Source organism: Trachypithecus francoisi, unplaced genomic scaffold (assembly GCF_009764315.1).
Source record: "Trachypithecus francoisi isolate TF-2019V2 unplaced genomic scaffold, Tfra_2.0 Lachesis_group8, whole genome shotgun sequence".
NCBI lineage: Eukaryota > Metazoa > Chordata > Mammalia > Primates > Cercopithecidae > Trachypithecus > Trachypithecus francoisi.
Window position 1 is genome coordinate 7,022,185 of NW_022681473.1, and position 27,512 is coordinate 7,049,696.

The window sequence follows — 27,512 nt, forward strand, 5'->3', positions numbered from 1 at the left end:
ATAATTGCTGCTTTATTTTAAATCACAGCAAAGATATTTGTGTTCATCCTTGGGTTTATTTAGAAAATATAAGGTTACAAAGGGTTTCCAAAGATCATTAGTAGCAGTAAGAAGAGTACTGAGGAAAGGAAAAGTGGTAAGGAAGTAGGAAGAAAACCAAAGACACACTGATGACTGAATAAGATCTTACGTATTTGTATAGCTCAGAAATTTGAATACTATATCCAGGAGTCTACTTTCTTTTTTTTCAACTTGTAACAAATTGTAGAAAAATATAAAAAACATAAAATGTTCTATCTTAACCACTTTCAGGAGCACAGTTCAGTGTTACCAAATATATTCACGATGTGCAATCATTACCACCATCCATCTCCAGAACTCTGTTCATCTTACAAAACTGAAACTATGGCTGTTTTAAGTCCCCACTGCCCTTCTTCCCAGTAACCACTATTCTACTTTGTCTCTATGATTTTGGTTACTCTACATAATTCATGTCAGTGGAATTACACAGTATTTGTCTTTTTTTTTTTTTTTTTTGAGACGGAGTCTCGCTCTGTCGCCCAGGCTGGAGTGCAGTGGCGCGATCTCGGCTCACTGCAAGCTCCACCTCCCGGGCTTACGCCATTCTCCTGCCTCAGCCTCCCAAGTAGATGGGACTACAGGCGCCCGCCACCTCGCCCGGCTAGTTTTTTGTATTTTTTTTTTTTTAGTAGAGATGGGGTTTCACCGTGTTCACCAGGATGGTCTCGATCTCCTGACCTTGTGATCCACCCGTCTCGGCCTCCCAAAGTGCTGGGATTACAGGCTTGAGCCACCGCTCCCGGCCGTTATTTGTCTTTTTGTAGCTGGGTTATTTCACTTAGCATAAGTCCTTAAGATTCATATAATTTGTAGTATATATCAGAATTTCCTTCCTTTTTAAGGCTAAATAATATTCCAGTGAATGGAAATACCACATTATGCTTATGTATTCACCATTGATAGACATTTAGGTTGCTACATTTTAGCTACTATGAATAATCATTTAGCCAAGCACTGTGGTGCCTGCCTGCAGTCCCAGCTATGCAAGAGGCTAAGGCAGGAAGATCACTTGAGTCCAGGATTTCAAGGCCAGCTTGGGCAACACAGTGAGACGTCATCTCTTAAAACTGTAATAGGCCCACTTGCTCCCTCCTGCCATTTGGCTGACATGAAGAACTAGAGGTGACAGCAGTGGTAGCCTGCATCTGAGGCTCATGGGCTGCAAGCCCCTGCTTGGGCACCATGGATGATTTTGCTAAAGGAGGTTTCACTGTAGTGGATTATGTCTTGTTAGAAAATTGCCCTAATATGGGCGATTGTGTCATTGCTCCTCAAATTTATGACCGACAATTATGTTTGTGTGACTCAGCTTAACTGGGATGGGGTAGGTATGCAATACAAAGATTACATCTAAGTGACAGAAATGTAGCAATTCTTGTGGTTCTCAGATAAGTTTGAAGAAATCACAACATCTACAGTTGATAGAAGATATTGTGGATTTGGCAAAGAAAGTTGCTTTAAGTGGTAGAAAAATGATTCATTCCTTATTGGAAGCTTATTGAGAACTGGTTATAAAATAGAAAATAAAATAGTGGCAACGGAACCAGCTTTGAACTGGGTAAATACACAGGCAATATAACAATTCTAACTAAATTAGGACAAGCTGACAATTGTTGGCTTATTTTCTTTACTGAATATAAGTACAATATAACTAAAATTCTAATAGAAAACTGCAATTTGCTTGAAGAATTTTAAACCCAAGGTTCTACAGACTGCATAGAGCATGAAAAACTAATAAAAATAAAAGGAAATGAAGAGTTTTGCAAAAAAAAGACTTGATATAGCTCTATTATACCAGAGCCACTGAATAGAGACCTGAAAACCATTTTCTTTATAGTAACTGAGCTCTCTGTTTTCTTCATACTGAACAGTTTAGAACACAGTCCCATGGTATAAAATTTGGAAAATTTGACAAGAGTTTAAAAAGAAAATAAAAATCACCAGTAATCCAACCACCTTGAAGAATACAGTTGTATTAATGTTATGCAACTTTTTTTTCTTTTGAGACAGAGTCTCACTCTATCACCGCAGGCTGGAGTGCAGTGGTGTGATCTCGGCTCATTGCAGCCTCCATCTCTTGGGTTCAATTGATTCTCCTGCCTTAGCCTTTCAGATAGCTGGGCCTACAGGCATGCGCCACCACACCCAGCTAATTTGTTATGCAACTTTTAGATGGCTCAAGTTATAGATAAACTGAGACTATTTAAACTAGAGAACTGGATGGGGTTGACAGAGTCTTCCATCAGTACCATTATTCTCAATGGGTTCTGATAAGAAATAAGCTGCAGCCGGGCGCGGTGGCTCAAGCCTGTAATCCCAGCACTTTGGGAGGCTGAGACGGGTGGATCACAAGGTCAGGAGATCGAGACCATCCTGGCTAACATGGTGAAACCCCGTCTCTACTAAAAAATGCAAAAAAACTAGCCGGGCGAGGTGGTGGGCGCCTGTAGTCCCAGCTACTCGGGAGGCTGAGGCAGGAAAATGGCGTAAACCCGGGAGGTGGAGCTTGCAGTCAGCCGAGATCTGGCCACTGCGCTCCAGCCTGGGCGATAGAGCGAGACTCCGGCTCCAAAAAAAAAAAAAAAAAAGAAATAAGCTGCAAATGTCTTTAGGTTATTGCCTCTGTCTAGGTCCAGAATTCCATATATTCTATGCTGTTTTTTGTTTTTTTTTTTTTTTTGCGATGGAGTCTCGCTCTGTCACCCAGGCTGGAGTGCAGGGGCACGATCTTGGCTTACTGCAAGCTCTGCCTCCCAGGTTCATGACATTCTCCTGCCTCAACCTCCTGAGTAGCTGGGACTACAGGCGCCTGCCACCATGCCCGGCTAATTTTTTTGTATTTTTAGTTTTTTGCATTTTTAGTTTCACTGTGTTACCCAGGATAGTCTCGATCTCCTGACCTAGTGATCTGCCCACCTCGGCCTCCCAAAGTGCTGGGATTACAGGCGTGAGCCACCACACCTGGCCTATTCTATGCTGTTTGACGGTAAGTTTGTATGCTTTCAAGATCAGATGAACAGGCTAGCAACTTCTGAAAGTTGAGGATTCCTACAATAATTGAGAAGCCAATCCAAAAATCGTGCCTGGCCAAGAGGTCATCCACTCTCCAGCTCCAAGAGCTAAAAGGCAAATTCAGGTAATTCTGCTCTTTCATGAACACTGAATGTTAGACACACAAACAGGATCCTCCTAAAACCCTGCTGCAACAGGAGGTGAATCAAAGTAGGAGTTCAGAAGCCAGGTAGCTTGCTGAGGTAAAGGCCAAGAGCAGGTTGTGGATTTATCCTTGTACCTCCTTCCTGATGGTCTAGCTTGTGGTTTAATACCACCTACATTTTTATTAGAGGCAGGTAAGCAGCACTGAGAGCCCCCTATCTTTTACTAGGCAATCACCAATATGTATTGAATGCCTATGTAATGCACAAAGTGTTATTCCACATTGCTTTTACTGGTGTTTTTCTTACCTTTTCACAGTATTTATATGATTTACTCAATAATGCAGAGATAATGTTTTCAGAGTCCACAGTATATGTAACTCCTGATAAACTGACTAGACTAGATAATGTAACTTAAGAACACATTGCTAGAAATTCAGATGTGCCACTGACACAGGAGGACCTACGCCTCAGAAAGACTTTTGTCAGAGTTACCAAGGTTGAGAGGTTTTGAAAGATGCTAGATCTGGGAATCTGGCTGAGCAGCTGCCGGGACAGCTGGAGGTAAAGCAACCACCCTCCCCCAGTTTGGGCGAAAGGATGCACTTCTCAGCTGTTCCACAAGGCCAGGATTCTTATCTGCTGTCACTGAAGCAAGAATTGAGATACACAAAGAGAACAGAAATGGAACATTTTAAACTAATACTAGAAAAGAAACAAACAAAAGGATTAAAGTCACAAATGCTAAAACTGCTTAAATAATTTATCCTAAAAGATTAGAAAATATAAGTAGAGGCCGGGCGCGGTGGCTCAAGCCTGTAATCCCAGCACTTTGGGAGGCCGAGACGGGCGGATCACAAGGTCAGGAGATCGAGACCATCTTGGCTAACACGGTGAAACTCCGTCTCTACTAAAAAAATACAAAAAAACTAGCCGGGCGAGGTGGCGGGCGCCTGTAGTCCCAGCTACTTGGGAGGCTGAGGCAGGAGAATGGCGTGAACCCGGGAGGCGGAGCTTGCAGTGAGCTGAGATCCGGCCACTGCACTCCAGTCTGGGCGACAGAGCGAGACTCCGTCTCAAAAAAAAAAAAGAAAATACAAGTAGAAACACTCAAATGAGATTAAATTTTAAAAATATCTTGGCAAGGTTAATATCTAAAATGGTGGACAGGTACGGTGAGATTACACCTGTAATCTCAGCAATTTGGGAAGCCAAGGCAGGACAGCTTGAGGCCCGGGGCTAGAGACCAGCCTCTTCAACACAGCGAGACCCCTGTCTCAATAAATATATATGTATATATGTATGTATGTATGTATGTATGTATGTATGTTTTTATCGAGATGGGGTCTCACTCTGTCGCCCAGGCTGGAGTACAATGGTGTGGTCTCGGCTCACCGCAACCTCCCCATCCCGGGTTCAAGCAATTATTCTGCCTCAGCCTCCCAAGTAGTTAGGAGTAGAGGCTCCCGCCACCATGCCTGGCTAATTTTTTTATTTTTCGTAGATACAGGGTTTTGCCATGTTGGTCAGGCTGGTCTCGAACTCCTGAACTCAGGTGATCCACCTGCCTTGGCCTCCCAAAGTGCTGGGATTACAGGTGTGAGCCACCATGCCCACCCAATATATATGTATTTAAAAGGATAAAAATAATACTGTCTCCTACAACATGGCTGTGACTCTTCTGAGCACTTTATGTATATTAACTTTTAAAACTAGAGTTTCTACTATTAATCACTATAAGAAAGTGATAACAGGGCCGGGCGCGGTGGCTCAAGCCTGTAATCCCAGCACTTTGGGAGGCCGAGACTGGCGGATCACGAGGTCAGGAGATCGAGACCATCCTGGCTAACACGGTGAAACCTCGTCTCTACTAAAAAAAATACAAAAAAACTAGCCGGGCGAGGTGGCTGGCACCTGTAGTCCCAGCTACTCCGGAGGCTGAGGCAGGAGAATGGCGTAAACCCGGGAGGCGAAGCTTGCAGTGAGCTGAGATCCGGCCACTGCACTCCAGCCCGGGGACAGAGCGAGACTCCGTCTCAAAAAAAAAAAAAAAAAAAAAAAAAAAAAGTGATAACAGAATAAAAGGGAATATGAAAGTAAAAAATTTAAAAATAGATGGCCCAAATAGTCAATAAACATTTCTGAGAACATGATTATCCTTACTGGACATGCAGATTAAAAACTACAAGTTTCTCTTTCATACCCATCAGACTATCGAAAGTTTAAGTCTCGGCCAGGTGCAGTGGCTCACGCCTGTAATCCTAGCACTTTGGGAGGCTGAGGCAGGTGGATCACCTGAGGTCAGGAGTTCAAGATCAGTCTGGCCAACATGGCAAAACCCTGCCTATACTAAAAATACAAAAATGAGCCAGGCGTGGTGGCAGGCGCCTGTAATCCCAGCTACTCGGGAGGCTGAGGCAGGAGAATCGCTTGAACCTAGGAGGCGGAGGTTGCAGTAAGCCAAGATCACGGCACTGCACTCCAGGCTGGGAAACAGAGTGAGACTCTGATACCCACCCGCCAAAAAAATTAATACAAATAAAAAAATAAATGAATGTCTCATAATATCAAGTGTTTGAGAGAATATGGAACAAAGGACACTCTCATACTTGATTGAACAAAGTGCAAACTGGAACAATCGCTTTGGAGAGGAATCTGACAAGGTGAAAATGTACACTCTTTGGCCCACTTCTAGACTCATACCTTCTAAACTCTCAAATGTGTACCCAAGAAGAAATTTATAAGCCTTCATTGTAGCATTATTTGTAAGACTAAAGAAATGGAGGCCAGGCACGGTGGCTCATGCCTGTAATCCTAGCACTTTGGGAGGCCAAGGTGGGTGGATCACTTGAGGTCAGGAGTTTGAGACCAGCCTGCCCAACATGGCAAAACCCCATCTGTACTGAAAAACACAAAATTGGCCGGGCATGGTGGTACATGCCTGTAATCCCAGCTACTTGGGAGGCTGAGGCAGGAGAATGGCTTGAACCTGGGAGGTGAAAGTTGCAGTGAGTCAAGATCACGCCACTGCACTCCAGCCAGGGCACCAAGAGACACTCCATCTCAAGAAAAAAAAAAAGAAAAAAGAAAAAAATGGAAACAATGTAAATCGTAAATGTCCATCAGTAGGGGAATGGGTAAATTGTGGTATATTCACACAAAGGAATTCTATATGGTAGTTAAAAAGAATGCAATGTTTAGTGAAAAAGCAAGTTGCAGAATGATTTGTGCACTATGATGCCATTTGTTAATGTTTAAAAAACCAAGGGAGTATTGGCTATCTCTGGAGAGAGGAGGAAGGGAAAGGGATTGAAAATGGAAGAATGGTATGCAGTGGATGTCAGCTCTAACAAACTTCTGCAAAAGGAGCTGAAGTTTAAATATGGCAAAAGGTTAATTTCTTACTATGTTGTACACAAGTGGATCTTCATTTTGGGTTCATAGATGGATGTTCATTTTGTTAATGATATTCTCTGTAATTTTATGTATATTTGAAATATTTGATAAACAGCAAAACTAAGTGTAAAGATGCACATGATAGAATGAACCAAAGAAAAATACTAATAACAAATAAAAGTCACATCATCTGCCAACAGAGGTGACTTGACTTTTTCCTTTCCAATTTGCATGGCTTTTCGTTCCTTTTTTTGCCTAATTGCTGTGTTAGAACTTCCAGTGCTACATTGAATAGAGGCAGTAAAAGCAGGCATCGTTACGTTGTTCCTGATCTCAAATGCTTTTGGTATTTCACCACTGAGTATGATATTTACTGGGGGTTTTTCATATAAAGCTTTTATTATGTTGAGGTAGTTTCCTTTTATTTTTAGTTTGTCAAGTGCTTTTATCATGAAAAGGTGTTGAATTTTGTCAAATGTCTTCTGTGTCAATTGAGATGATCATGTGACTTTTTTCCTCCTTCACTGTTAATGAAATTTATATTGATTGATTTTCACAAGTCGAACCATCTATTCCAGGAATAAATCCCACTTGGTCATGGTGTATAATCCTTTTAATATGCTGCTGAGGCCGGGCGCGGTGGCTCAAGCCTGTAATCCCAGCACTTTGGGAGGCCGAGACGGGCGGATCACGAGGTCAGGAGATCGAGACCATCCCGGCTAACGCGGTGAAACCCCGTCTCCACTAAAAAATACAAAGAACTAGCCGGGCGAGGTGGCGGGCACCTGTAGTCCCAGCTACTCCGGAGGCTGAGGCAGGAGAATGGCGTAAACCCGGGAGGCGGAGCTTGCAGTGAGCTGAGATCCGGCCACTGCACTCCAGCCCGGGCGACAGAGCGAGACTCCGTCTCAAAAAAAAAAAAAAATATATGCTGCTGAATTTAGTATGCAAGTATTTTGTTGAGAATTTTTACATTATTGTTCAAAAAGGATATCGATTTGTAGTTTTGTTTTCTTGTACTGTCTTTGTCTTGCTTTGGTATCAGGGTAATGCTGGCCTCACAGAATGACTTAAGAAGTGTTCCCTCCACTGGGCACAGTGGCTCATGCCTGTTATCCCAGCACTTTGGGAGGCCGAGGCAGACAGATCATGGTCAGGAGATCGAGACTATCCTGGCCAACATGGTGAAACCACATATCTACTAAAATACAAAATATTAGCCGGGTGTGGTGGCAGGCACCTGTAATCCGGCTACTTGGGAGGCTGAGGCAGGGGAATCACTTGAACCCAGGAGGTGGGGATTGCAGTGAGCTGACATCGCGCCACTGCACCTTAGCCTGGTGACAGAATGTGACTCATCTCGGGGAGAAAAAAAAAAAGTGTTCCCTCTTAATTCTTTGAAAAAGTTTGAGAAGTATTGGTGTTAGTTCCTCTTTGTTTGGTAGAATTCACCGAAGCCATCAGGCCCAGTCTTTTCTTTGTTGGGAGATGTTTGAATATTGACTCAACCTCCTCGCTAATTAAAATATAGTTCTATTCAAAGTTTCTATTTCTTAGTGATTTAGTCTTAATACGTTTTGTGTTTCTAGAAATTTGTACACTTTATCTAGGTTGTCCAATTTATTGATGAACAATTGTTCATAGCTTTTTTTTTTTTTTTTTTGAGACAGAGTCTTGCTCTGTTGCCTAGGCTGGAGTGCAATGGCACAATCTGGGCTCACTGCATCCTCCACCTCCCCAGTTCAAGCAGTTCTCATGACTCAGCCGCCCGAGTAGTTGGGATTACAGGCACATGCCACCATGTCCAGCTCAGTTTTTGTATTTTTAGTAAAGACAGGGTTTAATCATGTTGCCCAGGCTGGTCTCAAACTCCCGAGCTCAGGCAATGCACCCACCTTGGCCTTCCAAAGTGCTAGGATTACAGGCGTGAGCCACCGCGTATAGTATTCCCTTAGAATCCTTTTTATTTCTACAGAATTGGAAATAATGTCCTTTCACTTCTTTCTCTTTTTTTTTTTAAGATGGGAGTTTTGCTCATCTCCCAGGCTGGAGTGCAGTGGCACGATCGTGGCTCGCTGCAACCTCTGCTTCCCAGGTTCAAGCCATTCTCCTGCCTCAGCCTCCCAAGTAGCTGGGATTACAGGCATGTAACACCACGTCCAACTAATTTACATATTTTTGGTAGAGACAGGGTTTCATCATGTTGGTCAGGTCTCCAACTCCTCACCTCAGGTAATCCACCTGCTGCCTTGGCCTCCCAAAGTGCTGGGATTATAGGCATCAGCCACCACGCCCAGCCCTCGCTTTCACTTCTGATTTTAGTAATTTGATCTTTCTTTCCTTAGTCCATATGGCTAAAGCTCTGCCAATTTTGTTTATCTTTTCAAAGAAGATAAACTTTTGGTTTCTTTGACTTTTCTCTATTGTTTTTCTATTCTTTATTTCATTTATCTCTGCTCTAATCTTTATTACTTCCTGTAGCTTTAGCTTTAGTTTGTCCTTTTTCTAGTTATTTAAGTTGTAAGATTAGGTTGTTGATTTCAAGTTTCTCTTCTTTTGTTAAAGAGACAGGTTTGTTTTTTTTTTTGACACAGAGTCTCACTTTGCTGCCCAGGCTGGAGTGCAATGTGAGATCTCAGCTCACTGCAATCTCCACTTCCCAGGTTCGATTCTCCTGCCTCAGCCTCCCGAGTAGCTGGGACTACAGGTGTGCACCACCATGCCTGGCTAATTTTTGTACTTTAAGTAGAAATGGGGTTTCACTATGTTGACCAGGCTGGTCTCGAACTCCTGACCTCAGATGATCCACCTGCCTCGGCCTGCCAAAGTGCTGGGATTACAGGTGTGAGCCACCTCGCCCGGCTCAGACAAGGTCTTGCTATGTTGCCCAGGCTGGACTCAAAATCCTGGGCTCAAGCAATCCTCCTGCCTCAGTCTCCCAAGTAGCTGGAACTATAGGTGCACACTACTGCAATCAGTGATTCCGTGTTTTATAATCAAAGCATTTATAGCTACAAATTTCTCCCTTAATGCTGCTTTCACTGATCCCTATAAGTTTTGGTATGCTGTGCTGTGTTCTTTCGATCTATAAATATTTTCTAATTTCCATGTGATTTCTTCTTTGATTCACTGATTGTTAAATTCCACAATATTGTGACCTTTCCAGTTCTACTTGTTATTGATTTCTAACTTCATCCCATTGTGGTTGCAGAAGATACTTTGATATCTATTTTTTAAATCCACTGATATTTAATCTGTGGCCTAACATATGGTGTATCCCGGAAAATGTCTTACATACACTTGAAAAGAATGTGTATGCTATTGCTGTTAGGTAGGATTCTGCCCGTGTCTGTGAGATCTAGTTGGTTTATTGTGCTAAGTCCACAACTTCCTTACTTATTTTCAGTCTGGTTGTTCTATCCATTATTGAGAGGGGGTACTGAAGTCTCCAAGTATTACTGTATAGAAATGTCTATTTCTCCCTTCAGTTCTGTCAGGTTTTCCTTTGTGTATACTGATGGTCTATCATTAGGTACATAAATGTTTGTAATTGTTATATCTTCTTGCTATAAACCTTTAATTAATATACCAAAACATATGTCTTTGCCTCTTAAAACCATTTATTTTATTTGTTTATTTTTTTTTTTTGAGACAATGTCTTGCTCTGTCACCCAGGTTGGAGTGAGGTGGCACAATCTCAGGTCACTGCAGTTTTGACCTGCCAGGCTCAAGTGACACTCCCATCTCAGCTTCCTGAGTAGCTGAAACTACAGGCATGTGCCACCATGCTTGGCTTATATTTTTGGTAGAGATGAGGTCTCAGCATGTTACCCAGGGTAGTCTCAAACTCCTAGGCTTCAGCAATCTTCCGGCCTTGGTCTCCCAAAGTTGGGATTACAGGTGAGGCACCATGCCCAACCATTTTTTCTTTTTTTCTTTCTTTTTTTTTTTTTTTTTCTGAGACAGAGTCTCGCTCTGTCGCCCAGGCTGGAGTACAATGGCGCGGTATCTGCTCACTGCAAGCTCCGCCTCCCGGGTTGATGCCATTCTTCTGCCTCAGCCTCCCGAGTAGCTGGGACTACAGTTACCTGCCACCACGACTGGCTAATATTTTGTATTTTTAGTAGAGATGAGGTTTCACCGCAATAGCCAGGATGGTCTCGATCTCCCGACCTCATGATCCGCCTGCCTCAGCCTCCCAAAGTGCTGGGATTACAAGCATGAGCCACTGCGCCTGGCCTCTTTGTTTATTTTTAAAGAGACAGGGTCTTGCTCTGTCACCCAGGCTGGAGTACAGCGGTGTGATCAGAACAGCCTCAAACTCCTGGGCTCAAGTGATCCTCCTGCCTCGGCCTTCCAAGTAGCTAGGAGCACAGGCATGCACCACCATGCCCAGCCAACTTTTAAAATTACTATTATTTTTTTTTTATAGACATGAGGTCTTGGTATACTGCCCAGGCTGGTCTTGAATTCTTGGCTTAAAGCAGTCCTGCCTCAGCCTCCCGAAGTGCAGGGATTATAGGTGTGAGGCACCATACCAGGCCTCTCTTGTAACCATTCTTTGATTTAAAGTCTGTTTTAGGGCCTGCTGCCATGGCTCACGCCGATAATCCCAGCACTTTAGGAGGCCGAGGTGGGCGGATCACTTGAGCCTGGGAGTTTGTGACCAGCCTGGCCAAGATGGCGAAACCCCATCTCTACTAAAAATACAAAAATTAGCTGGGCGTGGTGGTGGGTACCTGTAAATCCAGCTACTTGGGAGGCTAAGTCAGGAGAATCACTTGAATCAGGAGACAGAGGTTGCAGTGAGTCGAGACTGTGCCACTGCACACCAGCCTGGCCAAGAGAGCAAGATGCCATCTCTAAATAAATAAATAAATAAATAAATAGATAGATAGATAGATAGATAGATAGATGAATAAATGTCTGTCTTATCTGATATTAATATAGCTACCCCTGCTCTTTTGGTTACTGTTTGCATGGAACAGCTTTTTCCATCCTTTCACTTTCAATCTATTTCTGTCTTTTGGATCTTGAGTGAATCTCTTGTGGATAGCATATAGTTGTATCATGTCATTTTTATCCATTCTGCCAATTTCTTGTCTTTTGATTGGGGAATTTAATCCATTTATATTTAAAGTACTTGTAAAGAGGAACATACTTCTGTCATTTTGGTATTTGATTTCTATATCCTCATAGCTTTGTTCCTCATTTTCCTAAATTACTGTTTTCTTTTGTATTTAGATACATTTGGTGAAATGTGTAAATTTCTTTCTCATTTCCTTCTGTATATATACTACAGATATTGTCTTTATTGTTATCATAGGGATTACATCTAATACCCTAAAGTTAAACATTCTATTTTTAATTAATGCCAGTTTGACTTCACTACTATTCAAAGAATCTGCTCCTTTACAGCTCTGTCTCTACCCCTTTTGGTTACTGATGTCACAAAACCACATCCTTATATACTGTGCCCCTATTAGTTATTAGCTTATGCCCTTAAACATAAACTAGTAACTCAATCATTCATTCATGGGGTGGGAGAAATGGGTCTTTGCTATGTTGCCCAGGCTGGTCTTGAATTCCTGGGTTCAAGCAACCCTCCCACCTCAGCCTTCTAAGTAGCTGGGATTACAGGCATGTACCACAATATCCCATTCTAATAATTCTTTTAAATGTATTGATCTCTCAAATTATGTGTAAAATAAAATGTGGGGCTACACTCAAAGTTTCAGTATTAGTTTTTAGGCTAACAATTGTCTTTTAAAAAATATATTCGTCTCTTAAACTATAGAGAAAACAAAAAGGAGTTACAAGTCATGGTTAAGATAATACTAGCTCTTACAATTACCCATGTATTTACCTTTATCGAGATATTTCTTCACATGGCTTCAAGTTACAATCTAATGTTCTTTCATTTCACCTTGCAGGACTCTCCTGAGCATTTCTTACAAGGCAAGTCCAGTGGTAACAAGTTTCCTTAGCTTTTGTTTTTCTGGAATGTCTTAATTTCTCGCCCCTTTTGAAGGACAGTTTTGTTTTGTATTCCTTTTAGCACTTTGAATACACTGGCTCACTGCCTCCTGGCCTCCCAAGTTTCTGATGAGAAATTGGTTCATAATTTTACTGAGGATACCTTTATGTAATGAATCATTTAAGTCATTTCTCTCTTGATGCTTTCAAGAGTTTGTCTTTGGCTTTTGAAAGTTTGATTTTTATTTTTTTTATTTTTTTTTTATACTTTAAGTTCTAGGGTACATGTGCATAACGTGCAGGTTTGTTACATATGTATACTTATGCCATGTTGGTGTGCTGCACCCATCAACTCGTCAGCACCCGAAAGTTTGATTATAATGTGTCTTGGTGAGGGTCTCTGAGTTCATCTTATTTGGAGTTCATTGAGCTGTTTGGATGTTTGTACTCATGTCTTTCATCAAATTTGGGAAATTTTCAGCCAGTATTTGATCAAATATATATTCTCTCTGCTCCTTTCTATTTTCCTCCTGGTATTTTTATAATGTGTATGTCGGTCTGCTTAATGGTGTCAAAAATGTTCCTTTAGACTCTTAGTCCATTTTGGGTTGCTGTTGACAGAATACCTGAGTAGGTAATTTATGATGAACAGAAATTTATTGGCTCACAGTTGTGGAGGCTGGGAAGTCTAAAATCAAGGTGCCAGCATCTGGTGAGGGCCTTTTTGCTGCATCATCACATGGTGAAAAGCAAGACAGTAAGAGAATGAGAGAAAGCAAGAGGGGGCCGAACTCATCCTTTTTTAACAGCACCAATCCCACCCATGAGAGTGGAGTCCCTGTAGCCTAATTATCTCTTAAAGGTCCCACCGCTTAATACTGTTACAATGGCAATTCAATTTCAACATAAATTTTGGAAGGCATAACTTTTTTTTTTTTTGAGACAGTTTTGCTCGTCACTAAGGCTAGAGTGCAATGCCGCGATCTCGTCTCACTGCAACCTCCACCTCCCGGGTTCAACAGATTCTCCTACCTGAGCCCTCCCAAGTAGCTGGGATTACAGGGGTCCACCACCACGCCCAGCTAACTTTTGTATTTTCAGTAGAGACAGGGTTTCACCATGTTGGGCAGGCTGGCCTCAAACTCCTGACCTCAAGTGATCCACCTGCCTTGACCTCCCAAAGTGCTGGGATTACAGGTGTGAGGCACCACGCCCTGCAGGGATAACACTTAACCTATATGTTCACTTTTCTTCGATTTTTGTCATTCTCTTCCTTAGACTTAATAATCTCACTGTCCTATCTTTGCTGTTTCTTTTGCTTGTTCAAATCTGCCTTTGAATCTAAGTTTTCATTTTAATGATTGTACTTTTCAGCTCCAGAATTTCCTTTTGGTTTAAGGTTTTCTGTCTCTTTATTGATATTTCCATTTTGTTCATACATTCCTTCCTTGACTTCCTCCCACATATTCCTTAGTTTTTTGAGCATCTTTAAGACAGCTATTTAAAAATCTTTGTCTGTTAGATCCACAATCAGGACTTTTTCAAAGACATTTTCTATTGATTTTTTTTCCTTTGAATGGGTCATACTTTCCTCTTTCTTCATATGCCTTATGATTTTTTTGTTGAAAACTGGACATCTGAATTTAATAATGTGGTAACTCTTGAAATCCAATTATCTCCCTTCCCCAGGATTTTCTGTTTTATTATTTTGTGTTTTGTTTTTGTTTTTTTGTAGGCTATCTCTGTGTCAAGGATCAATCTGAGGTATACACTTAAGTTTTCTTACATCTTCTCTGAGCCTGCACCTTCCATGTGCATATGCAGTCGCTTCCTATTCTGAATGTGCTAGTCTTTAATGTCTGGCTCTCAAAGGGGAAAAGAGAAAACTAAAATTGGTGGGGCGGGGGGACGGGCAACAGTCCCCCCACCCATCCCCCCACCCCCCCACCTTTTTCTGAGACGAGTCTCGTTCTGTCACCCAGGCTGGAGTGCAGTGGCACAATCTTCACTCACTGCAACCTCTGCCTCCTGGTTCAAGCGATTCTCCTGCCTCAGCCTCCTGAGTAGCTGGGATTACAGGCACCTACCACCATGCCCAGCTAATTTTTGTATTTTTAGTAAAGACGGGGTTTCACCATGTTGATCAGGCTGGTCTCAAACTCCTGACCTCGTGATATGCCCACCTCAGCCTCCCGAAGTGCTGGGATTACAGGCGTGGACCACCGTGCCCGGCCTAATTTTTGTGTGACCCGCCCTCCTCGGCCTTCCAAAGTGCCGGAATTACAGGCGTGAGCCACCACACCCAGCCACAAGAGCCCTTTAAATGCGCTGGAAGTCAGTTCAGCTGAGGGGAAGAAGACTGCACCAGTAAGGGGAAGATGCAACAACAATTGCCCTACCTACTGTTTTTTTTTTTTTTTTTTCTTGAGACAGGGTCTCACTCTGTAGCCCAGGCTAGAGTGCAGTGGTGTGATCACGTATCACTGCAGTCTCAACCTCCAGGGCTCAAGGAATTGCCCCCCAAGTAGCTGGGACTATCAATGCATGCCACCACACCTAATTTTTGTATTTTTTGTAGAGACAGGGTTTCGCTATGTTGCCCAGGCTGATCTTAAACTCCTGGACTCAAGCAATCCACCTGCCTCAGCCTCCCAAAGTGCTAAGATTACAGATGTGACCCACTGTGCCTGGCCCCACCTGCCTCTTTGTACTTCTGTGATCAGAAGCAGCACTCAGTGACCACAGCATGGATCCCATTATTTGGAGGAAAGGTTCCTGTTGGCTCATCCTGGTTCCCATAAGCTGTGTGCAAGTTTTTCGGGGAAACATACGCACAGCTGCTTGTCATGGGGCTTGGTTGGCAGGGAAGAATGGAGAAGCTCTTACTGTGCTAAGGCCTGAAACTGACTGAAATTAACTGTACTTTATTGTCCAAGCTGTCCCTGAAATTTGCAAGCCTTCAATAGACTCCTGAATTCCAAAATAGTTGTATCAGACAGATTCTGTCAGTGTAATTATTATCTAGGTAACGAGAAAAGTTCCTGGTGCTTGCTACTCTGCCATCTTCCTACAATCCTCTCTGGGAGTCTACATTTTTAACAATATCACAAATAATTCTGATGCAGGTCATCTGTGGACCACAAACTGTCTCATCAAGAGGGAAGCTTTACAGATACAGGGAATTACTGTCCTGGAAGTTCTTTAATAAAGGAGGTCAAATGATAGACTATTACATATTCAGGTAGGTTTTCTTAGGTCCCCTGAGAGTGTTCTGTCTTGTGAAGAGTGGGAGAGCATTTTCATTATTCAGTGGATTTACTGAGCACCTACTATATTCCAGGGACTGTGATAAGTACTAGGGAATACATGACAACATGCAGATGGCCAGGATCTAACACAGAAATAAGGGGATGAATAAAACAGAGATTTGGGAACTTTCCTCTACCTGGGATATCTGTGACTTTCACCTTTTAGATAAACAGCAGAGTCGGTAGTCTAACATGGACCCTCAAGTGACCAGGAGATAGTACTGCAGCACTTAATTTTCAAAGCAAAGGAATGGCACTGGAGCTTTAGTACAGAGGACAAAAGATAATAGAAATTCTAGTACTAGGAAGAAAATCAAAAAAGCCCCTTCGTTTTAAGTCCTATTGGAAGCATTTCAAAAAGCCTTTATTCCGGCTGGGCGCAGTGGCTCACATCTGTAATCTCAGCACTTTGGGAGGCCAAGGCGGGAGGACTGCTTGAGGTCAGGAGTTCAAGACCAGCCTAGCCAACATGGCGAACCCACATCTCTACTAAAAATACAAAAATTAGCCGGGTGTGGTGGCACGTGCCTGCAATCCCAGCTACTCGGAAGGCTGAGGTGAGAGAACTGCTTGAATGCGGCAGGCAGAGGTTGCAGTGAGCTGAGATTGTGCCACTGTACTCCAGCCTGGGCAACAGAGAGAAACTCTGTCGCAAAAAAAAAAAAAAAAAAAAAGACAAAAAGACTTTATTCCATTTTACTGACCATCCCTGAACTCCTAACACAACGAACACCACTGTCTGCAGAAAACTAGGCTGCAACTTTACTAACATCAGGAATTTTCTTCTTTAATTAGATTAATCTAATTTGCTTTCTTTTTCCTAAATTTTGAATATAATAAAATAATTAAAAGACTCAATTTTAATGTATCTACTTCTCAGCTTATAAAGTTTCAAGTCTTAGGTAAGTTTCCAAATGCAGCATTGGCGAGCATTTCCTGGAAATTTCTCTACTGCTTTTAGGGAAAGGAAGGGAATCACAGATATTAATGAAACTTCATTCTTGGCTCAGAGATCTAAGTTTTAGGTTTCTTGGAAAGGTTGCCCTAGAAGGCACACTCTTCATGGAAAGAAGGAAGTATGAAGGTAGGAAAAAGAGATTCCAACCTTCTATGTTTAATGTGTATTAAATAAGGCAACTTCTGTAACTCTCTTTGATAAAATTCTGTTCCTAATGAAAATGTAGTTTCTAATCAAATATATACTTCAATGTTCCTAAGCCTTAAATCTCAGTCAGAGATTTAATTCAGTCCTAAGTCTTAAATCTTTGCCTTAAAGACAGACACTTACCCACACACATTTTGACATCATTCACAGTGAAGTCTGGATCCGGCATTCTATGAAACAAACACCAGTAAGTATATATGGAAAACACAATTTCTCTAGTAAATGTGAGTTTTTTTTCTTAAAGTACTGAGAACTCCCCAGACACAGCAATATTCACAATCAGGTTTTAAATGATTTTTAAAATATAGGTGATTATATATTTACACATATGCATAGGAAAAAAGAATACATAACAAAATGTTAATGATTTATCTAAGGGTGGCAGATTTCAGGAGATTTAAAAAAATTTTTTTTTGGTTCATCTGTATTTTGTCATTTACCTCTAATCTAATATGAAACACTTGTGTATCAAAACAAAAACATACACTTTTAAAACTAAATAGGAAATTATTTTCAATTATTACTGTTTTGGGTTATCAATACCACCACTGTTTATAGCCCTGGGTGTAACAAGGCCATTTTGCAACTATATCCAGCCAGGCTTTAAACACTTACTTTATTCCAAGTCCATCAGAATTCTTGAAAATCAGAGGATCTCTCAAGCCACCCCGCTGAATATACTCTACATTAAAATCTGTCACCATAGGAAAATAATTATTAGAAAGATAAGAGGTATAATTAAAAACGATAAAAGGACCATAAAAAGGATCCTAAGTAATACAGTATAAATGGTGTTTGTTATTCTGTGTATATAGTTATGCTGTAAGTCAATAAAACATATGCTTATTAAGAAGCATCTCTTAGAAAATATGGAGAGCACACTGAGAAGCAAGGTTTGAGGGGTTTGCCAGGTCTATATATTTCCACAAGAAATTTAGAGTTTAAACAATATGGGGATAGTACTACTAATGAGTCATCTCATAAATGCTAAACAGAAATTATCATCACCCTGTCTCTTAAGAGTGAAAAAGAAACACCGGGTGCAGTGGCGCATGCCTGTAATCCCAGCACTTTGGGAGGCCAAGGTGGGCAGATCACCTGAGGTCAGGAGTTCAAGACCAGCCTGGCCAACATGGCGAAACCCTGTCTCTACTAAAAATACATTAAAAAAAAAAAAAAAAATTAGTGGGGTGTGGTGGCACGTGCCTGTAATCCCAGCTACTCAGGAGGCTGAGGTAGGAGAATTGCTTCAACCTGGAAGACGGAGGTTGCAGTGAGTCCAGACTGCACCACTGCACTCCAGCCTGGGTGACACAGCAAGACTCCATCTCAAAAAAAAAAAAAAAAGTTAAAAAAAATTTAATTTTGACCACTACAATACATATATGACATCCTTGTCAGTTTGCCAAAGATCAAAGATGTATGGTGCGCATGGAATCCCACCCTCAGTTTTGGTGGAGTACATATACACATAAAAGGATTTTTATTGTACTGTTTTTAATTAAACTTAAACCAAGGGATGGAAGGAGGAGGAAGAGGCAGTTAGGCAAAAATATCCGACAATACTCTTGCCCTAATAAAAGATTACTTCTAACATAGCAGAGAATGACTCACAGGGTGGGAGGACTAGGGGACAAGTGCATACAAGTGGCATTGTATAACAAGAGAAAATAGATAATATCAACAGGCAATATTTTAGCTGGATAAATGCTAAACCTCCAATGCTCAGTCTATGGTTTCCCACATCAAAGGACTATATGCTAGAACCAAAACGATACTGACCTTTTCCTTCCATAAAAGTAACAAAATTGGCATTATATTTGTTGGTGTGCAGTTTCTCTTCCAAGTCAAAAGTTCTTTTCCCTTCAATTTCATCATCTGAAATGCCATCATCTTCATAGCGTCGTCGCATGGTACCACGCTGGGAGAGAAAGGAACACACAGATGAAATCATGTACTTTTTCATTCCTACCTACTAGTGGTCATAGATTTCCCTACATGTGCAAAGTGCTACTTTCAAAGTCAGTTGCTATTTTCCTTGCCTTATGGATCTTTTCTTCCTCAACATAGCTGATATTCTCAGAATCCACAGAATATACTGAAGTTTTAATGAGCCACTGGGTACTCTATGAATTTTACCCTTGCTAATTCTTTGAGCACAGAGATATAAATTCACAATAAAAACAGGACCAAAGAAGGTCTACTAAATATTTCATTTGTCTATCATTGTTTATCAGAGTGGGGACAAACTGTATTAAGAGAAATTTCAAGCCAGGATACAAAATATACTTTTTTCATAGGGGAGAGCTGTATTTAAAATTAGCTTTGTAAAGCAATCTCAAAAATAGACTAAAACATTTGAATTAATGGATCAAAAACCCTGTCTCAGATAAAGGAAGAAAGTTAATCTAAAGAACAGCATTCCAGTCCGGGTGCGGGGGCTCACGCCTGTAATCCCAGTACTTTGGAGGCAGAAATGGGTGGATCACCTAAGGTCGGGAGTTCGAGATTAGAGATCAGCCTGACCAGTGTGGAGAAACCACGTCTCTCCTAAAAATACAAAATAAGCTGGGTGCACATGCCTATTATCCCAGCTATTCAGAAGGCTAACACAAGAGAATTCCTTGAACCTGGGAGGCGGAGGCTGCAGTGAGCCGAGATCGCGCTATTGCATTTCAGCCTGGGCAACAAGAGCGAAACTTCGTCTCAAACAACAACAACAACAACAACAACAACAACAAAACACCCACAGCATTCCAAACAGCATACCATCAATATTTAGCTTTAAAGATAACATGTCTTTCCCAAGAAGATATACAAATGTACAATAAGCACATGAAAAATGCTCAATTCTCATTAGTCATTAGAAAAATGCAAACCAAAACCACAATGAAATATCACTTTATACCCACCAGAATGACTATCATCAAAGAGATAAACAATAACAAGTGCTGATGTGAATGCAGATCAACTGGAAGCCTCATACATTGCTGGTGGGAATGTAAAATGGTGCAGACACTGGTAAACAGTTTGAAAGTTCCTCAAAAAGTTATCTTAAGACCTAATAATTCTGCTCCTAGGTATATAACTCAAAGAACTGAAAACATACGCTCTTCTTTTCAAAACAGAAACTTATACACAAATGTTCATGCTAGTGTTATTCACAACAGCCAAAAGGTAGAAGCCACCCAAATGTCAATCAATTGATGAATGGATTAACAAAATGTGGTAATACCTACAAAATGGGATGTCATTTAACCACAAAAAGGAATGAAATACTGCTATGTGCCATGACATAGACAAACTCTGAAAACATTACGCCAAGTAAAAAAAAGCTAGTCACAAAAGACCGTATGTTGTATGACTTCATTTAAATAAAATGTCTAGAATAGGCAAATCCATAGAGACAGAAAGTAGATTCATAGTTGCCAGGGACTAGAGAAAATGAAGAATAAGAGAAGTGACTGCTAATAGTATGGGTTTTTTCCGAGAGCAATGAAAATGTTCTGGAACTCGATAGTGGTGACATTTATACGACCCTGTGAATATACCAAAAATCGCTGATTGTACACTTTATTTTTTATTTTCTGAGATGGGATTGTGCTCTGTCACCCAGGCTGGAATGCAGTGGCTGGATTAAGGCTCACTGCAACCTCAACCTCCTAGGCTCAGGTGATCCTCCTACCTACAGCCTCCCACAGCTGACACCACCAGTGTGCACCACCACACCCAGTTAATTTTTTTTAGAGAGACAGGGGTTCCCCATGTTGGCCAGGCTGGTCTGCAACTCCTCTGCTCAAGCTCATATATATATGAGCCAGTGTTCCCATGAGATTACGTAGAACTAAAAAATGCCTATCTCCTAGTGACACTGTTGCCGTCAGGACATCATAGCACAACACATTACTCATTTGTGGTGATGCTTGTGTAAATCAAACTGTGCTGCCAGTCATGTAAAAGTGTAGCACATACCGTTAGGAATAGTACATAATAAATGACTGTGTTACTGGTTAATCACTGTGTTACTGGTTTATGCATTTATTATTCTGTACTTAAAACATTATTTTACCATGCATTCTTTCTATTTATTTTCTTCTTAACTGTAAAACAGCCTCAGGGAGGTCTCTTAGGAGGTGTCCAAAAGAAGGCATTGTTATCACAGGAGATGACAGCTCATCTGTGTTACGTACCCGAAGATCTTACAGTGGGAAAAGATGTGGTGGCAGAAGACAGTGATAATGATGCTGCTCTGTGATACTGATGCTGCTCTGTGATACTGATGACCCCGACCCTCTGCAGGCTAATGTGTATGTTTATGTCTTGGTTTTTAACAAAATAGTTTAAAAAGTTAAAAAAAAAAATTTAATAGACAAAAGCTTATAGAATAAGGATATAAAGAAAATGCTTTTGTACAGTGGTATAATGTATCTGTATTTTAAGCTAAGTATTATTACAAAAGTAGAAAAAATTTGAAAAATTCAAAAGTATATAAAGTTAAAAAGTTACAGACTAAGCTTAGTTTATTATTATTAGTATTATTATTTTTTTGAGACGGAGTCTTGTTCTGTTGCCTAGGCTGGAGTGCAATGGAGTGATCTCGGCTCACTGCAACCTTCACCTCCCAGGTTCAAGCGATTCTCTCGCCTCAGCCTCTCAAGTAGTTGGGATTACAGGCACCTACCATCATGTTCGGCTACTTTTTTTATTTTTGTAGAGACAGGGTTTCGCCATGTTGGCCATGCTGGTCTTGAACCCCTGACCTCAGGTGATCCGCCCACCTCAGTCTCCCCAAGTGCTGGGACTACAGGAGTGAGCCGGTGCGCCCAGCCTAGTTTATTATTGAAGAAAAAATTTTATAATTAAAAAATAAAACACTGTTCATAAAATCTACAGAAGTGTCTCAGGCCCTCACATTTACTCCTATTCACTCACTGACTCACTTAGAGCAACTTTCAGTCCTGCAAAGTCCATCACAAGAAGTGCCCTATACAGGTATATCCTTTTTTTTTTTTTTTTGCCTTTTAAACCATATTTTCACTGCACCTTTTCTATGTTTAGATACACAAATATTTACTGGTATGCTATAACTGCCTACAGTTTTCAGTACAGTAACATGCTGTACTGATTTGTAGCCTAGAAGCTATAGGATATACCATATAACCTAGGTGTGTAGTAGGCTATACCACCTAGGTTTGTGTAAGTACACACTAGATTATTAGTACAATGATGAAATTGCCTATTCACTTCTCAGAACATATCCCCATTGTTAAGCAATGAATGACGGTATTTTACTTTAGCCAGTGTTAAAATTTGCTGAAATTTCTTGAATACATACCCAACAGGCAACTTGGATGTGCCAGTGGTAATGGTAAGGGTAAAGTCACCCTATCTTTATATGTGCTAAGAACACCAAATCTGGAATTTAAAGCTAAGTATTGATCTAGAATTGATTACATAGCACCTGTATTTACATAAACACGTAAGAAAATGAGACACTGGAGAAAGGGCTCTTAGGGAGTGGGAGTCTATGAAAGGGCAGAAGTCAGTCATAAAAAATGAAAGAAATAAACTTGACTATTACATACCAGAGGAAAGCAAGATTCAACTTGCCAGTTTTAGGCAAAAACACAAAAAGAAAATCTAGTATCTTTTCCATATTTAGTAAAAAGCCTTAGAACACACTCTTACCTAGTAACTTGGCTGCCACAAATCACAGTTCAAAAGCCAAAAGAAGGTTTAATTTTGATAAGACTTCACTGACACCAATAATGCCATCATCATTCAAAGTATTTTTAGGTATCTTTTGGTGCAGGGCAGGGTGTTCACTGACAATTTCTAACACTATTTTCCCCAAAAACATCATCCAGTTCTCTCCCTCACCTTATTTTGTATATGCATCTCTGAAGAACTACAAAAGATGAGTTCCAAACACATTATAAAGCAAGAACAATGCTACTAGAGTAAGTATAGTTTCCCAGATTCACTTTTTTTTTTTTTTGGAGACGGAGTCTCGCTCTGTCGCCCAGGCTGGGGTACGGTGGCCGGATCTCAGCTCACTGCAAGCTCTGCCTCTCGGGTTCACGCCATTCTCCTGCCTCAGCCTCCCGAGTAGCTGGGACTACAGACACCCACCACCTCGCCCGGCTAGTTTTTTGTATTTTTTTAGTACAGACAGAGTTTCACCAGGTTAGCCAGGATGGTCTCAATCTCCTGACCTTGTGATCCGCCCGCCTCGGCCTCCCAAAGTGCTGGGATTACAGGCTTGAGCCACCGTGCCCGGCCTCAGAATCACTTTTAGAAAGCTCTCACTTACACTTTTAGTTCTAATATGCTTGTTTTAAAAATCCCTCATGTTTTCAAACCTCAGCCTTTTTATTAGGTCTACCATAACTGATTCTTCTTCACTCAGGAGAAAGTAATCATCCTGAGTATCCCAACATTTCTAATATGATAGGCAAAAAGTTCCCCGGACCTTTTCCATGCTTTTCTTCTCCTTAAATTCTTCCATTTACACTTTCAGTAGGGAGAATGTAAGGATACAGGGAAGGCTTCTGTCTCCAAGCCATTCCCATTTCTTAAAGACAACAGAAAAATGAATTTGAATTCCTGATCTCTTTTTCATTACTGCAACTGGAAAGGTGGCAATAGTGTGAAAATTACGTGTGTGTGTGTAGTGGGTTTTTTTGGAGACAGAGTCTCTGTCATCCAGGCTGGAGTGCAGTGGCACGATCAGCTCACTGTAGTCTTGACCCTTGACCTCCTGGGCTCAAGTGATCCTCCAATCTTAGTCTCCCAAAGTGCTGGGATTACAGGTGTGAGCCACCACACCTGGCCTGTGTGAATTTTAACGCTGTCAAGGATGTCTGTTTTTCCTGTATCCTATCTTAATGTAAACCCTAGTCAAAGTAAACTTCTATAACATATCTCATAAATGCTTTAAAAACATTCAATCCTTACAGTAACCCTGGATATCAGTAGGCAATAACACAATCTCTGCTATAGGTGAAACCCAAAAGGTAAGGTCACTTTAACAGTAAGGAAATCAGCTACTGATTTCCTTTAGCCCACCAACATTACCAAATAATATAAATTGGTTTACTAGCATGCTATGCTTTTATTCTAGATGCTTTTCATATACGTAATTTTAGGCAGCCTAAAGGGAGTTACAGGTTTTCTGTAGGTACCAGTCCTCACTAGGCCCAGTGTCACAGTAAGTAACAAGCATAAACTGAACAATGACATCTATTTCAACCATATTTCCTCTCAAAAGCAATTTGCATTTCCCAGGGTTAACAGGGAATTGTATTCCTGAATAACCAACAACAAATTACTTTATTCTACTTAGATGACCAAATAACATAGCAAAATCCTGTTATTTAGAATCCAAATAATACAAATAATTTTAAATGTCTTAAAAAATATTCACCATTCCCAGTTTAGTCGTAATTAACTATATAAAATGGTTAAAATGGCCACATAAATGAAATACTTAGATTAACTCAAGTACTGGTAGATAAGTCAAACTGCAGGAGTATTAGTTGTATCACTCTCCTAGGTAGTGAGCAGAAGAAATATGAGGAAGCAACACTAGATCCAAGTAGGTATTTCATCTATTCATCATTCTATAGAAATTTCTAACATTCTTTTCTCAAGCTGTCAGAAAATAGAATGGCGGAAAGGGTATTTTCTCAAACTGTCTATGTAAGACATTTAAAAAGTAAAAAAGTGGCCGGGCGCGGTGGCTCAAGCCTGTAATCCCAGCACTTTGGGAGGCCGAGACGGGCGGATCATGAGGTCAGGAGATCAAGACCATCCTGGCTAACACGGTGAAACCCCGTCTCTACTAAAAAATACAAAAAAAAAACTAGCCAGGCGAGGTGGCGGGCGCCTGTAGTCCCAGCTACTCGGGAGGCTGAGGCAGGAGAATGGCTTAAACCCGGGAGGCAGAGCTTGCAGTGAGCTGAGATCTGGCCACTGCACTCCAGCCTGGGCGACAGAGCGAGACTCTGTCTCAAAAAAAAAAAAAAAAAAAAAAGGTAAAAAAGCAGGTAAGAGTCGGGAAATTAGAACTTTTGAGCAGAGAATATTCACTAAATCAGTAACAATATGCCTGAGTTATACAGAAAACTATAATAAGCTGAGAAAAACTGTTTTTAGGAAACGGTTTCTTTCTTTTTTCTTTTTCTTTTTGAGACAGTCTTGCTCTGTCACCCAGGCTGGAGTGCAGTGGTGCAATCTCAGCTCACTGCAACCTCTGTCTCCCGGGTTCAAGCAATTCTCCTGCCTCACCCTCCCAAGTAGCTGGAATTACTGGCACACGCCACCACATCCAGCTAATTTTTGTATTTTTAGTAGAGACAAGGTTTCGTCATGTTGGCCAGGCTGGTCTCAAACTCCTGACTTCAGGTGATTTGCCTGCCTCGGCCTCCCAAAGTGGGCATGGTGGTGCATGCCTGTAATACGAGCACTTAGGGAGGCTGAGGTAGGAGGATCACTTTCTGAAGCCAGGAGCTTAAGACCAGCCTGGGCAACATACCAAGACCCTATCTTGTAAAAAAAAAAAAAAACAGTTTGTTTAAATTAGTTGGGCATGGTAGTGTGTGCGTGTACTACTCAGGAGACTGGGACAGCAGGATTGTTTGAGCTCTGGAGTTTGAGGCTGCCATGAGTTATGATGGGGCTACTGCACTCCAGTCTGGGCAGCAGAGCCAGACCTTGCCTCAAAATAAATAAATAAAAATAAAAATAATAAAAATTAAAACCAGGCTGGGTGCAGTGGCTCATACCTGTAATCCCAGCACTTTGGGAGGCCAGGGCAGGCGCATCACTTAGGCCCAGGAATTCAAGACCAGCCTGGTCCATGGCAAAACCTGTCTCTTCTAAAAATACAAAAACTGGCTGAGCATGGTGGCTCACACCTGTAATCCCAGCACATTGGGAGGCCAAAACAGGTTGATCACCGAGGTCAGAAGCTGGAGACCAGCCTGGCTAACACAGTGAAACCCCGTCTCTACTAAAAATACAAAAAAAAAAAAAAAAAAAAAAAAAAAAAAAACTAGCCGGGCGAGGTGGCGGGCGCCTGTAGTCCCAGCTACTCGGGAGGCTGAGGCAGGAGAATGGCGTAAACCCGGGAGGCGGAGCTTGCAGTGAGCTGAGATCCGGCCACTGCACTCCAGTCCGGGCGACAGAGCGAGACTCCGCCTCAAAAAAAAAAAACAAAAAACAAAAAACAAAAAAAAAAACAAAAATTAGGCCAGGAACGGTAGCTCATGCATGTAATCCCCACACTTCGGGAGGTCAAGGCGGGCGGATCACCTGAGGTCAGGAGTTCGAGACCAGCCTGACCAACATGGAGAAACCCCAACTCTACTAAAAATGCAAAATTAGCCGGGCATGGTGGCGCATGTCTGTAATCCCAGCTACTTGGGAGGCTGAAGCAGGAGAATCGCTTGAACCTGGGAAGCAGAGGTTGCAGCGTGCTGAGATCGCACCATTGCACTCTAGCCTGGGCAACAAGAATGAAACTCCGTCTCAAAAGAAGAAGAAGAAGAAGAAAAAAAAAAAACAACTGAGGTGGGAGGATCCTGAGCCTGGGGAGGTCCAGGCTGCAGTGAACTGTTATAGCACCACTGCACTCCAGCCTGGGTGACAGGGTGAGAGAACTTGTCTCAAAAAAAAACAAAAATAAAAATAAAAACCAGCACGTCACATTATGTCTCTAAATATTCCATCTTTTTTTCTTTTCTTTTTTGAGATGGGTCTCACTTTGTCTCAAAAAAATAAAAAAAAAATTAAAAAAACATACTTAATGGTGAAAGACTGAAAGCTCTCCTCCTAAGATTAGGAACAAGGCAAAGATATGTTTGTTCCCCATTTCTATTCAAAACTGTATTGAAGTTTCTAGCTAGGGCAATCAGGCAAGAAATTTAATAATCAGGCAATAGCTAGGACAATTAAGCAAGAAAAAGAAAAGTTTGGAAAGGAAGAAGTAAAATTACCTCTATTCACAAATTACATTATCTTATACACAGAAAACTATAAGGAATCCACACACACACACAACAATAAGAGTTAATAAAATCAGTTCTATTTCTATATACTAGCAATGAAAAATCCAAAGAGGAAGTTAAAAAAATCCATTTGCAATAGCATAAAAAAAAATACTAAGGAATAAATTTAACAAGTACAAGACTTATACACCAGAAAGCTACAAAGCAGTGTTGAAATAAATTAAATGACAGCTAAATAGAAAAACTTCCTGTGTTCATGAACTGAAAGGCATTATTAAGATGGCAATAATCTCCCAAATTTATCTTCAAATTCAAAGCAATTCTTACCAAAATTACAGGTTTTTTTTTTTGGGGGGGGGGGGCACAAATTAGCAAGATGATCCTAAAATTCATATGGAAATACCAGGAAACCAGAATAGCC

General features: G+C 41.2%; 1 protein-coding gene across 5 annotated transcripts in view; it reads right to left on the minus strand.

The window, feature by feature from the left end:
• Positions 1–27,512, minus strand: part of KDM2A (lysine demethylase 2A) — a 152,692-nt gene that overhangs the window by 63,588 nt on the left and 61,592 nt on the right. For 3 of the 5 annotated variants that reach the window (XM_033205733.1, XM_033205737.1, XM_033205734.1), the window contains 3 exons: positions 18,864–19,002; positions 17,697–17,775; positions 17,205–17,251 (listed from right to left, as the gene is read on the minus strand). In XM_033205733.1, the coding sequence (XP_033061624.1) occupies positions 17,205–17,251; positions 17,697–17,775; positions 18,864–19,002 (265 nt within the window). Of the gene's footprint in view, positions 1–12,498; positions 12,826–17,204; positions 17,252–17,696; positions 17,776–18,863; positions 19,003–21,762; positions 21,784–27,512 lie in introns of those variants that run through there. The other 2 variants (XM_033205735.1, XM_033205738.1) reach the window with 2 other exon arrangements.